This window comes from Columba livia, chromosome 14 (assembly GCF_036013475.1).
Source record: "Columba livia isolate bColLiv1 breed racing homer chromosome 14, bColLiv1.pat.W.v2, whole genome shotgun sequence".
Classification (NCBI taxonomy): Eukaryota; Metazoa; Chordata; class Aves; order Columbiformes; family Columbidae; genus Columba; species Columba livia.
The window spans coordinates 4,125,827-4,139,451 of record NC_088615.1 but is presented as its reverse complement, the minus strand read 5'-3'; the positions used below and the strand labels follow the sequence as shown (position 1 = coordinate 4,139,451).

General features: G+C 56.5%; 2 protein-coding genes across 9 annotated transcripts; one reads left to right on the top strand and one right to left on the bottom strand.

The window, feature by feature from the left end:
- Positions 1 to 1,073: 1,073 nt before the first annotated feature.
- THOC3 (THO complex subunit 3) lies at positions 1,074 to 5,613 on the bottom strand. 2 transcript variants are annotated; one of them, XM_065029645.1, is made up of 7 exons: positions 5,337 to 5,613; positions 4,401 to 4,559; positions 3,895 to 4,051; positions 2,830 to 3,034; positions 2,330 to 2,491; positions 2,139 to 2,239; positions 1,074 to 1,808 (listed from the first exon to the last, which is right to left on the bottom strand). In XM_065029645.1, exons 2-7 carry the CDS (start codon positions 4,554 to 4,556, stop codon positions 1,645 to 1,647), a joined length of 945 nt encoding a protein of 314 aa, XP_064885717.1. In that variant the 5' UTR covers positions 4,557 to 4,559; positions 5,337 to 5,613; the 3' UTR covers positions 1,074 to 1,644. The 2 variants fall into 2 exon arrangements, with proteins under 2 accessions (XP_064885717.1, XP_064885716.1); XM_065029644.1 differs by lacking the exon at positions 5,337 to 5,613 and having other exon boundaries at positions 4,401 to 4,639.
- Positions 4,650 to 12,535, top strand: SIMC1 (SUMO interacting motifs containing 1). 7 transcript variants are annotated; one of them, XM_065029627.1, is made up of 11 exons: positions 4,702 to 4,838; positions 5,709 to 5,964; positions 6,335 to 7,096; positions 7,299 to 7,519; positions 8,118 to 8,187; positions 8,631 to 8,776; positions 9,215 to 9,394; positions 9,874 to 10,002; positions 10,934 to 11,090; positions 11,172 to 11,256; positions 12,122 to 12,535. In XM_065029627.1, exons 3-11 carry the CDS (start codon positions 6,371 to 6,373, stop codon positions 12,340 to 12,342), a joined length of 1,935 nt encoding a protein of 644 aa, XP_064885699.1. In that variant the 5' UTR covers positions 4,702 to 4,838; positions 5,709 to 5,964; positions 6,335 to 6,370; the 3' UTR covers positions 12,343 to 12,535. The 7 variants fall into 7 exon arrangements, with proteins under 7 accessions (XP_064885698.1, XP_064885697.1, XP_064885704.1 ...); XM_065029628.1 differs by having other exon boundaries at positions 4,729 to 4,838; positions 5,714 to 5,964; XM_065029626.1 differs by lacking the exon at positions 5,709 to 5,964 and having other exon boundaries at positions 4,650 to 4,838; positions 7,302 to 7,519.
- Positions 12,536 to 13,625: the final 1,090 nt, after the last annotated feature.

Here is a 13,625-nt window from a genome sequence, read left to right as displayed (position 1 = left end):
CAGTTCATCACACTTGGGGAGGCCCCAGGACCCACCCTGCACAGCACCCAAGACAGGGCACAGGTGAAGGGAGAGGCCACATGTGGCTCCCAGAGTCCTTCTCAGTCCAGCTGCCTCCCCACCCACCTGTGTCCACCCTGCAGGTGCCCACTCCAGGGCTGGGGACAAGGTAAAGGACATGGCAGGGTGGCTTCTGCCTCTTCCCCCTGACTCTGAGACTCCCCTCACAGAACAACTGGGGATACCCCTGGGGTAACAGGGCTGTTTCTGGTGGGTTACAGCCTTTTGCCACCCCAAAGAGCAGGGGCTGTATGGCTATGGGCAGGCCTTGGGCAATGGGGCACCTCATGCCCCACAGTGAGGCAAGGCCCCTGGCAGTGCCCGGGCTTGGCACAGTGCTGGAGGCTTCTGTCCAGAGCCAGCCTCAGCTTCAACTGATTTGCCATCATTTAACAGCAAAGAGCTCAGTTGTTACCCAGGCGGCATCAGCAGAGCAGTCACCTGGAAAAGCTTCTGTCAGAGAAAAATATTAGGGTAGGAAATGATAGAGATCTTGCAGACGAGGTCTCCATTGCAGGCAGGCTGCGCCCACACCTCTGCAGTGACCGTCTGTCTCCTGTGTGACCCAGCATGCCGGCTCCGGGGAAGAAAGCCCCACGGCTGTCCCTGGGGTGCGGGGACAGGGGAGGCACTGCTTGTCACCCCTGGCAGGAGGACAGGGAAGGGCTCTGCATGGCAGAGGCAGCATCTTCCGCTGGGGCCACGACCCTGTTCCACCCAAGCAGGGTGCTGTCGGGCAGGGGCAGCGTTACAGAACCGAGACAGCTCGCCACGGCTGTCCCCAATCTCGGTGCGGTGTCCCCGGTGCCACTTGTCCCCAGTGTGAGCGCGCAGCGCCCCCTGGTGGGGTGACAGCGCAGGACAGGCGACAGGGACAGCAGGGACAAGGAGTCAGACCATCGCCACAGACCCTCAGCCAGGGTCTTGCCGTGGCCAAGGGGAAGGGAGAGGAGCTCGCAAGAGGGCAGCTCAGGAACCCCCTTCTTCCCCCACAGCAGCCACGGGAACCTTCATTATGGAAGAGGATTTATCAAAATTAGAAAAAACAACCCCACATACAAAAAGAAAACCAAACCAGCTGGGGAAACATCCCCCAACTCGCATCCCCCCACCCTTCCCTTGCTGCTCTGGTGCAGGGAAGGGACACGGGGTGCCTGGGAGGGGAAGGGGCAGGCTGTGCTCCCAGGGCTGCCCTCGCCATCAGGCCGCTGGGGCCAAGGGGATGGTCACGTAGCCCATCGCTGCTGGGGAGCCCGGATGGAGCAGAGCTCCTCCCACAAAAGGTTCCTCAGCAGTCACCTGTCACCTTCAGTGACAGACTTTCTTTGGCCACTCACCTTTGGAACAAGGCCCCCACACCCAGGAGAGGAGGTGGCAACCCTCAGATGGCGAGGGGGGCTCCACTAGTGTGTCCCCCCATTTCCCCCCCAGTACACAAGCTGCTTTTTACAAACGCTCCTGAGAGCAGGATGGACAGAGCCAACAGTCACAGCACTGCCCATCAGGCAAGGAGCAGAGCCATCTCCTTACCCTGCCCTACACTAAACATTCTCCCGTCCCTGGGAGTAGGGACATGTGGCTTCGTTAGGAGTCGTTGGGGAGCCCGAAGAGCTTGACGGTGCCTGCCTCCCGGCTGCTGTCATATTTGCCATCTTTGTCGTCACAGGCGAAGGCCAGCAGCGGCCTCTTTGGGTGCCAGGCCACTGTAAAGGTGGGGGACTCGCACTGCACCTCCCAGAGCTTCTCTCCTGCATGGAAAAGGTGTCACGTTAGCTTGGAGAGGCTCCAGCCCCCACTGCAGCCTGCCCCAGAGCACACACCAGAGCCAAGCACCCGCTTTTTCTCTCCCATACAGGAACAAATGCTGCTTCAGCGCCTTTTAATCACCTGGTGACAAGGCACAGACATGACACGCATGTCTGCTGCAGACTAACAAGGCAGAGGCTCCCCCTCCCGGCGCTCTGCGCTGCGCAGCTAAGTTCTTCCTTAGCTGAGTGATTCTCCCAGTGCCCTCCCAGCTTCACCAGCACTTCTCCATCCAGCTCTCTCCTTGCTGTTCCCCAAAAGGAAACCGTTACCTGTCTCCACCTCTGCAATGTCAATGAAGTGATCTTCCGATGCCGATGCCAGCATCTTCCCATCGTGGCTAAAGCTCAGCGTTCGCACAGGCCAGTCAAGCCTGCAGCAACAGAGCAAACGGAACGGTGAGCCACCTCCCGCACGGTCACCAGAGAGGGGATGCAAACGGCTCCGGGATAGCACGTCCTACCTTGAGAAGCACCTCACACACACCAGTTCATCCACGTCCCAGAGGCTGACTAATGCGTCAGCACTGCCTGTGGCAAAGTACTTCCCCATGGGATCGAATTTGATGCAGATGCAGTTTGAAGGATGGGCGTTGATGGACTGAATGGGTTTCAGCTCCGGGTAGCTGCAGAGATGAAGGGAGAGGGCAGGAAGCAGTGAGAGGAGTGTGGGGCTCGTCTACAAGCAGGGCAGGCACGAGACACACTGGGACTGTGAGCAAACCAAACTAGTGCAGGGACACACTCCTGAAAGCCTTGAGTGCCGACTGAATGACGCAAAGCATCAGGGTTGCTCTCGGGGAACCCAACCCAAAACAGGGGCAACCTCAGCTCCAGGTAAGTTTGCTTCCACCAGAAGGCTGGCAATAGCTGGGGTGTGGGACTCAAGTTCCCCAAAAGCAACAAAAGGGCTTGCAGATTGATGTCTGCCGCCGTCTGCCCACCTGCCTCCACGGGCACCTACCTAAGGATGTTGATGCAGCCGTTCCCATTAGTGAGGAAGAACATGTTGTTATCGTTGTTCCAGGAGATCTCATTCACCTCAAACTTGAACTGTTCCTCAGCTTTGGAGCGATGCGTCTTAGCATCAATGAAGGTGACCACGTCATCCTTGTTCCCCACTGCAATGGTCTGCCCGTCAGGGCTCCAACAGATGTTGATGTTCTCCCCTGGAGGGACAGAAAGCCAGCAGGTCCCGTTTCCACCCAGCCATCCACTGCAGCCACGAGTTAAGCAGACAGGCAGCTTTTATTCCCCATTAAAGGCCACAATCTGCTCCACTAACTCCAAACCGCTCCCAAATGGGAAAGACTGCCAGGTCTTGCATTTAACAGACAAACCCTGTACAGCAGCTGTTCAGAAAATATACACAGTTATTAAAAATTAAACTTAACAGAACTACAGCTTCAAGCCAACATAACTACATCACTGCTCTTCACTTTGCAGTCAAGATGGGACCACAGCAACCACCAAACAAGGTCAACCCAAAGATCCTCTGAAGCCAGTGTTCTTCCAGATCCAGAACATTCAGAAGCTAACAATAAATACCTATGAATTGGGGCAAGACAAGTTGCAGTTATGCTATCTTACCATGCCAGTTCCAGCCCAAACAACTCAAAACTGGAGATTTCCAAGGGCAGAGATGATATCTGGCTTAACCAGCACATGAATTCAAATATTTGTTTTCTGAATCTATGCAAACTTTCACTTCCACCATGGCTCCCTGCAAACATGCCTTTCCCCAGTCTCCAGCCTTGCAGACCACAGACTCCAGAGACGAGTACACAGGACATTTTAACAGCTAGGATCATATTTCAATAGTTTCTCCAGTCCTGACAGCTGAGTAGATGAGCCCTTTTGTTCAGTGTTGCTCCTTACAGATGAGTGCAACACAAAGATAACAGCACTCAGCAAAGATGCCTCGAATACCCACAAGAAGCATCCAAAGCGCTGGTGCCGCTGCAGACGGGTTCCACGCAGCTGAGGTCCTGCGGGACCCAGGAGCCTTCCTGGGAAGGCAGGTACTCACCTTTGGTGTTGACAGTGGCGATGCACTTGGTGGTGCGGACATCCCAGATACGGATGGTTTTGTCCCCAGACGCCGTGACGAAGAGGTCAGGGTTGCTGGGGTGCCAACAGAGCTGATCCACACTGTCCCCATGGCCCCGGTAGTTGTTCTCCTTCACCTGAAGCGAGAGGACAGCCATGGATAGGGGGAAGAGCCTGGCTCTGCCCCCGTTCTGGTCCCAGATTCACCCCGCTCTGCTGCCGGTTACCGGACGGGTGGGTGCCCTGCCCAGAGTCCCCTCTCCCGCCACTTCAGTCACGCTCCACAACCGGCCAGACACCGGCCTGTGGGGTTCTTGTCGGTGCTCCTCTCCCGGTACAAACCCGAGTCCCCGCTGCCAGGCCCAGTACCGACCACTCCCCGTTCGGCCCCGAGGGCTGCCCCGGTACCGCCCCGAGTGGCCACTCCAGACGTCCCGCAGTGCCCGGTACCGAACGGCCGCCCCGCTCCCGCCAGGCGCCGCTCACCAGCCGGTCCTTCTCCAGCACGAAGACGCTGGCGGTCTTGTCGAAGGAGCCGGACGCGAGGCGGCGGCCGCAGCAGCTCCAGGCCACCGAGTGCACCTTGGCCCCGTGCGCCGGGAACTCGCGGCTCCGCGTGTTGGCGCGGAACAGCTCCTGCATGGCCTGCACGTACGGGGACAGCGCCATGGCGGCGGCGCCGCGACCGGGGCCGCCACGGCCCCGCCCCGCCGCGAATGACGCACTTCCGCCACCGCCCCCCTCGGCTCGGCTCGGCTCGGCCCGGCCCGCAGCCCGGGCGCTGCCGCCGCCGGCCCGTGGGGGGCGGAGCCGCCACCCGCCGCGAAGATGGCCGAGAGCGTCATCCTCATAAGCGACTCGGACGCTGAAGGCAGCCGATCGCCGCCGCCCGGGCCCCGGCGCGGCTGCCCGCCGCTTCCCGCGGTGAGTCCGTGGCCCCCTGGGCGGGGCCTCCCAGTGGGCGCGGCGCCGCCTGCCCCTCTCAAAGATGGCGGCGCTTCCGCCGCGGCGGAGGCGCGGGCGGGGACGGTAGCCGCGCGGGGACAGAAAGCCCACAGTGAGTGTCCCAGGCCGGGCAGGAGCGGCGGCCCCGCAGCCCCGACCGTGTGTTCCCGGAGAGCCCGGTACCCTCGGCCGCTCCCTCACGGTTCCGTCCTGGCCCCAGCCACACGCCCCAAGGACCCCCAGCCTCCCCCAGGAGGGCTCGGGTCCCCTCGGCCACCTCCTGCCAGCAGAGTGCCGGTCCCCAAGTGTGTCCCCGCGGGGTCCCTCCCTGGCCGCATCCCCCCAGAGCCCCCCAGCCACGAGTGTCCGCGTCCCCTCGACTGCACCAGGGCGCAGTCCCCCGGGCACCCTGCTGGGCACAGCCCCTGGCCGGGGTCCAGCCCTGGGCCACGGTGGGGCGGCCACCGCCCTGCTCACCTGGGCCAGCCCGCGGGCAGGGGCACGACGGGCCGGTGTGGCGGCGGCCCAGGGCACGAAGCTGCCGGGGAGGCACAGCCCTGGGTGGTGGGTAACGGTCCGTTGGCCCCCGTTCCGATGCAGCGTTCAAACGCCGGCAGTTGGGCAGTGTCCGGTACAGCAGGGCCGGCTGGAGCCGGGGCAACCTGCGGCCTCCTGGGCTGCTCCAGCTTCCCGGTGAGGGCTGCTGGGTTTTGCCTCCCTCTCAGGCCACATGCGGCCCCTCCTTTGGGAAGGCAGCAGGTCTGAGTCAGGGGAAAAACACTGATTTAAATTGCCCACAAAACGTGTTCCTGCTTTGAGGCGCTGAGGGTTTGGGTTTTTTTTTCAAAGAGCAGCCAAGCTCTGCCCCTTCCTGGGCACGTTTAGATGCTGAGAGGTGCCACGTCCTGCCTGCGGTGGTGCAGACACGGCTGCCTTCCCTGCCCGCTCCTGCTGCCCCTCAGGCGCGGCCTGGGAGCTCCAGGTGCTGCAGCACCCAGCGAGTCCTGGATGGGAGTCCCCAAAGTCCCGGGGCTGCGGTAGCTCTGGCTTGGTGCCACAGATGCGAAGGCAGCTCGGTTCCCCACCGCTGGTGTCTGTGTAGCAGGTGAGGCTCCCGGCCACCCCAGCAGGGCTGGGTCTGCTCTGGGTCAAGCTGAGGGGTGTTTGGAGCAGGGGACACAGCTGCTGGCCATAAGAAGCCCCAGGGGGAGCAGTGGGGTTGTCTCTGCCAGGAGCAGGGAAGAAGAACCCAGATTGGGCTCGGGCTCAGCTGTGCAGTCAGGGCAGGCTGACACTAGAGCCCGGGGCTGCTGCCACATCCCCTCGGCCAGGCAGTGGCATCTTTGCACCGGGTTTCTCTTCCTGGGCTTGTGGCAGAGTCCCCCTTTTCCCCCTTGTGCTGGGGCAACGGTGCCGCCATAGCAGAGGACTGAGGCAACCAGGTGCCACTGCTGCTGACAGCACTGATCCCTCAGTCCCCACAGGAGATCATCGACCTGACCTGCGAGGACATGAGCACAGAGCCGGCACCGTGGAGCAGCCTCACCGTCATCGACCTGACAGAGGACACATGCAGCGCCCCTGCCAGCCCTCCCCACACCACCAGCTGGGCTGACCAGGGCCCCGGGCAGCCGCCTGCTGCTCTGGCAGCAGACACGTCCCATCCGCAGCTCTGCTCCACCACAACACAAGAAACAGGGGCAACAGCAGGGCTGAGCCTCGCAGCATCCTGGCACAGTGCTCCCATGGAGCGCAGTGCCACCATGGACACAGCAGAAACCACAGAGAACTGGAGCTGCTTCTCTCCCACCTCCAGCCGCTGCAGCTCCTCCAGCCCAGAGCAGAACTGCAGCACGACCACTTTCAACAGTGACTTGGGCTCCTTGGCCAGCATGCAGCTGGACTCAGACCTGCTGTCCCCGTCCCCCTCCACCCCAGGCAGTGGCAGCAGCTGGAGACCTGGTGGCCCAGAGGAGGAGACTCCTCACCTCTGCCAGCAAAGGGAGCTCCCCCCAAGGCTGAGCCCTGTCCCAGCCGTCCCCACAAGCCCAGGGGAGGTCCAAGGGCCATTGCTGGCAGCGAGTGACTTATCACCCTATGGAACAATCCAGCAAGTGACCGCAGCCAGGACCAAGGCTGACAGCAAGGCCTGGCTGAACAAACTGCAGTATTTCAGGAGAAGTGGAATCCAGCACCTCTTCCTCCATGGCATAGCACCCAACTGGGAAACACAGCAGGTAAACAAGGTTCAGAGCAGCCACTGTGGTAGAGGATGGAGCAGGGGCAGCCCCTGCTCCACTTCCCCTTTTGGGGGAAGCTTTGCCATGCAGTTAAGATCTCTGGTACTGCAGTTCCCTTCACAGTGGGTCCCACACCACAGCCGGGTTCCTCAGTGTCTTGGGGAGCTGCCTTTCACCTATTGCCTTGTCTTGCACACAGCAGAAACCTGAGCTTATTCCCAGTGGGAAGCTGAGCATGGTGCGCACCACCATGGAGGAGAACTTCCTGGAGGGCACCTTGCATTTCCTGAGCGAGTTCGTCTCCTGCCAGCACCGCCCCCCAAAAGAAATAATCTCCCACTTGATCAGAGATATCCTCCTGAACGCCCAGCACAGGGAGATCCTGAAGGACACCTACATGCTGCTGATGAAGATCCAAATGTACGTGTTCCCTTTGCCATGGTGCCATGGGGCTGGCTAGGTGCCCCCAGAGGCCTGCCCAGCATAAAGATTATTCTCTGTGGTCCCTGGCCACAGAACAGGGAGTGATTTCCCCTGTAACCCAGGATGATCCCCCTGCCCCTGCCTCCTGTTATCAGCACAGGGCTGTCTGAGGGTGGGTCAGGGACAGCCTGTGACAACAAGGAGCCCCCTAGGACAGAGGAGTGCATTTGCCTTGCTCCTGAAGCATAGATCTCATTCTTCACCACTGTGACATGGCTGGGCTGCAGCAGGGGCCGTGGGCTGGAGGTGGTTGCAGCAGTTCCCTTGCTGCCCTCAGGGTACCCACAGAGGGGCACGATGTTTTGTGAGGCCACAGGATGAGGAATCCTGAGCCTCCCCATGGAGTACAGCCCCACTTGGGCGCTTCCAAAAAATGAACATGAACAGGGGAGGAGAAAGGGAGAGGGTAAATCTGGAGAGGAAAAGCCAGGGCAGGCCCCTGAGCAAATGGGGGCTGGGGAAGGGCCAGGGGCTGCAGTGCCTGCAGGCAGATAGTCAGGCAGTTCAGCACAAACGGACAGTGCTGTCCTTGCAGGCTCCATCCAGCTAACGCCACCACAGTGGGATGGGACTGGGCGCTGCTGAAATACATCATGGAGGACCAGGTACTTGGCACCATGTGTCACATTGGGCAGGGATCATCCAGCACGCGGGTGCCCAGGGGTAAGCATTGCCCTGCAGCCTCGTGGCCGTGCTCCGCTGTGGAACAGGCCAGTCCAACACGGGGCTTTATTGCAGCCATTGAGGGCAGCAAATGCCAGTTGAGTCTCCTGCTTTTATCTGTGGTGCTCCCAAAGCTGCTGCACAACTGCAGGCAGGTTGTCCCATCTGAAGACGACACAGCAACAGACAGTCTCTGTGAGCCACTGACCTAGTGCAGTGGCAGAACAGGTCCAGTCAAGCTCCCAGGGCATCGCCTGAGCCAGGCAGCCCCTCCTGGAGCTGCTCCTCAGTCATGTACATTGGCCCATTCCCAACACAGCTAAATTCCCTGGTGCTCCTTATCCAGCGTCGCCACCAGGCTCACACTGTGTCCATGTGCCCTCAGGAGAAGTCCCCTGGCCGGCTCCTCTTCCTGCAGTACGTGGTACAGACCCTGGAGGACGACTTTCAGCACAACCTGAGGTTGCGCCTGCTGCAGAAGTCAATTGCCAAAAAAGTACTTTCATGTGACACGTGCTTCAACAATGTCAAGTAAGGGACTCCTCCTGCTCCCCTGTTCTCTAACCAGATGCTGAGGGGCAGGGGTTCAGGAACACTTGTTGAGACTGCAGGTCAGACTTTCACACTTTCCAGGAAACAAGCTTGGGAAACAGAGGCAAGTATAGGACCCAAGTATAAAGAACAGGAGCAGGTTTACAAAATCAAACCAGCAGAGATTATGCAAGGCATTTCCAGCCACAGTCTAATGGGCTTTTCCCAGGAACAAGGTCAGATTTGCCCTGCTCAGGACAGGGCTGGGAAGGAGGCAGTCCTGTTGACAAGCATAAAATCTGCTGCTCAACAAAGCTACTCCCTGTCCCAGCAGGTGGGATGTATTCTTCATCCTCAGGGTCTTTACTTGAGCTCCAAGGGGAGGCTGGAATTAAGCAAAACCAGGCCTGTCCCTGCTAACTCCTGTTTCTGTCCCAGGGAGGTGGTTGGATGGTTGGTTGCAGCAGTTACAGGAATTGGGTTTGCCCAGCCCCAGGAGCAGCCACAAGAGACTGCATCCTCTTCCAAAGAAGCAATGGCCGAACACAGCTCATCCACAGCACAGCCGGCCAGCACCGACCAAGCAAAGGTGGCTCCACCAGCTTTCTTTGCCCAGAAGTAAGTCCCAGAAGCCCTGACTCCTGCTGACAGTATCACAAGCCCCAGGTCAGGGAGAAGCCAGAATCTTTCCCTGTTGGGTCAGGAAGTCAGGCCATACCTGAAGTTCTCCTTTGGGGTAGACATACACTTGGTGAGCAAAACACTTCCTCACCTGGTAGGAAACTGGCTCAGTGAGCATCTTCCTCTTACATGTAGCATAAGGCTGGAGCTCTTGACCCGCAGTCCAGGCTGCCTGATCCTGCTCCACCAACACTCAGTACAGCTACTGAGACCTCCCAAGGGCCCATATCTGGGGATTAACTCTGCTTCCAAGAGTAGCAGATTCAAAAGCCACTAAGAGATACCAAATCCAGCCCACTACGTTCCACTCCATCCCTCACTGCAAGGCATGAGCCTGAATTAGGCGCCATCCCCACTGCTTTACTTTGCAAACGGAGGGGTGCTGTCTACTGGTGTTGACTGTCTCTCTAACCTAGGGTGATGCTCCTGCTCCAACGGATGTTGTCCATCGCAGTGGAAGTTGACAAATCTCCCAACTGCAGCTCCTGTAAGATCGCAGATGTGATATTCCCATTTATACTGAATATTCCCCTGAGAAGCCAAAGGTGAGACAAACACATACAAGGCAGCAGCTGCCTGTATGAGCAACAGTCTTATTCCTGATTTGCATCCAAGCCTAGATGCATAAAGTACCACAGGGTACAGAAAGACTCATTTATGACCCAGCCAGCAAATGCATGGCTGTTGGACTGACAGATGCCATGGGGACAGAACATCGCCTGGGAGAGGCACCTCCTCAGCTCACATACTGCTGAGAAAAGTTGATTGTCCCACTTGTTTAAGTCACAGGACCTTAAAACTGTAAAGAGGGTCTGAAAACCAGCATTCTACATCAGCATGGTCAAGTACTAGCAAACACATCACTGATTCCCAAGGACAACTGAGAAGTTAATCAGAAATATGATGCAGTTCCTACAGCTTTGCCTTGACATGCTTTTGTTTGCTTCTCTGAGAAATGCAATATCTGAAGCCAAAGCACAAGGGCCTGACTGGCTCTAGCGTAGACATGAGACCACTAGACCCACAGATATTTCAAACCTGTGTTTGCCAGCCCAGCAAGCAGCCCTTTCAGCAGAACTCTGAGCGCACACTGGGTCTAGTCAAGCCATTGCCCTCCCAGGACAGATGTCCTACATGCAGCTGGCCCTGACCCCACTTCACACGCTTGGTTTTCCTCTCTGCAGTCAGCAGAAATGGGTAACTTTGACACAGGCTGCTGGGCAGGGTGATGTGAAACAGCTAAACCTGCTTCACAGACTGTACTGACCTAGAGCCGCCACAGGTCAGGCCTAAGGACATAAACAAGTTCATGGCCAAGCAGTGTAACAAAGGTCTCCATCACATCTAGTGGTTTTCCTTCCACTGCACTGCTGGGCAGCCCCTGCAGCCACCCACATCTGCACCAGCAGCACACACTGGAGCAGTTGCCCCGGTCGGGCTGTATTGTCCCCAAAGTAAGTCCCTTTTGTCTTCCAGGGAAGCTTTCTTAAACACGATGGAGAGCCAGCTCCTGCGCTGCAAACTGCTAGAGCTGTGGTTCCAGCATAGCTGCGACGTGCCCACAACCTTGCCTTTGTCTCTGGCCAAGATCCTGTATTTCCTGAGTCACTCTTCTGTGCTGCTGCATTACCAGGTACCCAGGCCAACCTCTCATTTGCCTTGCTTTCTCCTGAGAAAACCTCTTCTAATAACCAAATACTGTCTCTTGTCATAGGAGGAAACAGCAACATGGCAAAGATGGGATGAGATGCTGCAGTACTTAAGCTTACTGCTGCTGAGCTACCAAAATGTAACACTGGGTAAGCTGCCTGTTCTGGCCTTAATAAATATGATCTCTTCCAGAGGCTGCAGTAGAACAGCGTAAGTGCCCTTCCTGCTCTCGTCTCATCACTCTTGAACTCACAGCCACTGAGTCTTAGAAAGATAACACGCCTCCATCCCTGCTAGTGACTGTTTCCAGCAGACAGGGCAAAGAAGCGATGTTGCATCAAGCAGAGCACCTAACTTGCACCTAAGAAATAGCATGTTTCCCAAAGGATCAGTCCCAGCACTGGGAAGTACAAAAGGGGGGAGCTCTGTACCCACCAGTGCCTAAATTGCACACACAATAGGTGGAAGAATATGGTGGTTTAGGAGATTAAATAAAAGGCAAAGAGTAAAGCCAGGACACACTAAGCACCTAATAGACCAGGCAAAGAGCACCACTCACAGTAGCCGTGGAAGAAGCAGCATAGTCACAAACACTCCCTGAAGCTGTTTTTCCTAAAGTCTCTTCCCAGCTACATTAGCCCAGGGTTAAAGCTATCATGGAGGAACACAGAGAAACCCACCAACACACATGCAGAGTCTTCTCCGTGAAGCCCTAGATGATCACTCTCATTAAGGTCTTTGGAGACTCCCCTTTGCAGCTGGACAGCTGTTCAGTCTGCCACAGGAGAAAAGGATGCTACAAACCCTGTTCCATCCCTATTTCTTGGGCTCTCTCCACTTGGAGATTTGAGCTCCAGGAGGGTACAGAGCCTTCTTCCACCAGGCTGGTCTCGTGAGAGGATCAGCAGGCTCCCAGCAGCTCCCCCCTGCAGTGCCACCTGCTGCCATCTGTCCCTGAACAGGTCAGGCAGCCCCTTGTGCGGTGCCTCATCCCACCAGTGTTTCCTCTTGCAGAGCACTTACGGACCTCCCTCAATGACCGGATGGACTTGATCATTCAGAAAGTCAAGCCCAGGCTCCAGGACAGCGATAACATCAGCCACCTGGACGTTCAACTGAAAATAGAGGACTTCATCAGCCGAATGCATCAGGTCCTGGGGCGGCCTTTTCCCCTGCAGATCATGGAGAAGTTGTGCCTGCTTCGGGAGCTGTTCCTTATTGTCACTACTACCTGATGGGGACAACCACTGCAGCAGGGGGTACAAAGAACTTCACATTTCCTCTATAAAACCCCCACCTTATGCTGCAGTCACTTCTTTGGAAAAATATCTGGTTTACATGGTCTCAGAATCTCCTTTCAAACTCGCCTCATCCTACAGTTTTACAAGGCACTTTGTACACCTAAAAAAATAAATTATTTTCATATTTGCTGAGACTCTTCCATCCTGGTGCCAGCCCTGCCCAAAGGAAGGGCAGAGCTGTCAGCTGTACCTTGGGACAGCATTAAACTAGCAAAGCCACAAACTGACAGTAGTTCGCACAGCAAGCAAAACGCCAAAATACCCATTCAATATTTAGGAAAAGATGTTAACATTTAGGAAGAAAAAAAAGCTGGTGAGGGCATTCACAGCACAGAGATCCTCCAGCCACTCCAGTCAGTCCTCTGGAGAGGAACATTTCTGTTCCAAATCAAACAGATCTACATCACTGCACCCAAGGTCATTAGCAGATGTAGAACAAACCACTCATCTGCATGACACTGCTCTTCTAATGCAGAGATACACCATCCAGAGAGGAGTGAAGAAGTTTGTTTTGGGAGTAGCAGCCAGAAACATTCCCAACAGTGCAAACTCCAAGTGCTGCCCACTCCAGAAAGTGGCTCATCCTGCATGGTGTGCTCATTCGGGTATATTTTCCAGTTAGGTCCTTTTAACTGGATTAGACTTCTGTCATTAGACTGGAAAAGACACATTCTAGCAAGAGGCCCATAGTTATGGATGTTATTTTCTCATATGTTGGTCACATCCCCAAGAATGATGTTGCAGTAAAATACAGAAAGTAGAATGAGAAAAATCACACCAAGAAGTCACACTTTAACCCCAGGCTTTCCAAACTAAACTATGAGAGTAGCCTGTGTAAGCAAGACCTGCAGCAGCAGCCGGTACCCGAGTACCCAAACCAGAACTTTTCAGAGGAAAGGAAAGCAGAAATGGCCATACCATGGGGAGCCGGGCAGCTCCAGGTGAACGCCAGCCTGGCTCCCAGCCCTGTGCCCAGTACAGGTGCAAACAGCACACAAGCTGCAAGAGAAGCAATCTCAGGAACATGAAAAAAAAATAATCACCACTTAAATAGCTCAAGAAAACAAAGATTTCATGTTTAGTTTCATCTGCACAAGCCCTTAGGGCTGAATCTGGCTTTAAACCTAATCTCTGTCAAAAGAGAGTTTTATACAGCAAATATTTTACCCCAGTGCTGCCACAGCCTTATCAGCAGAACCTTGACCCCACACTCACTG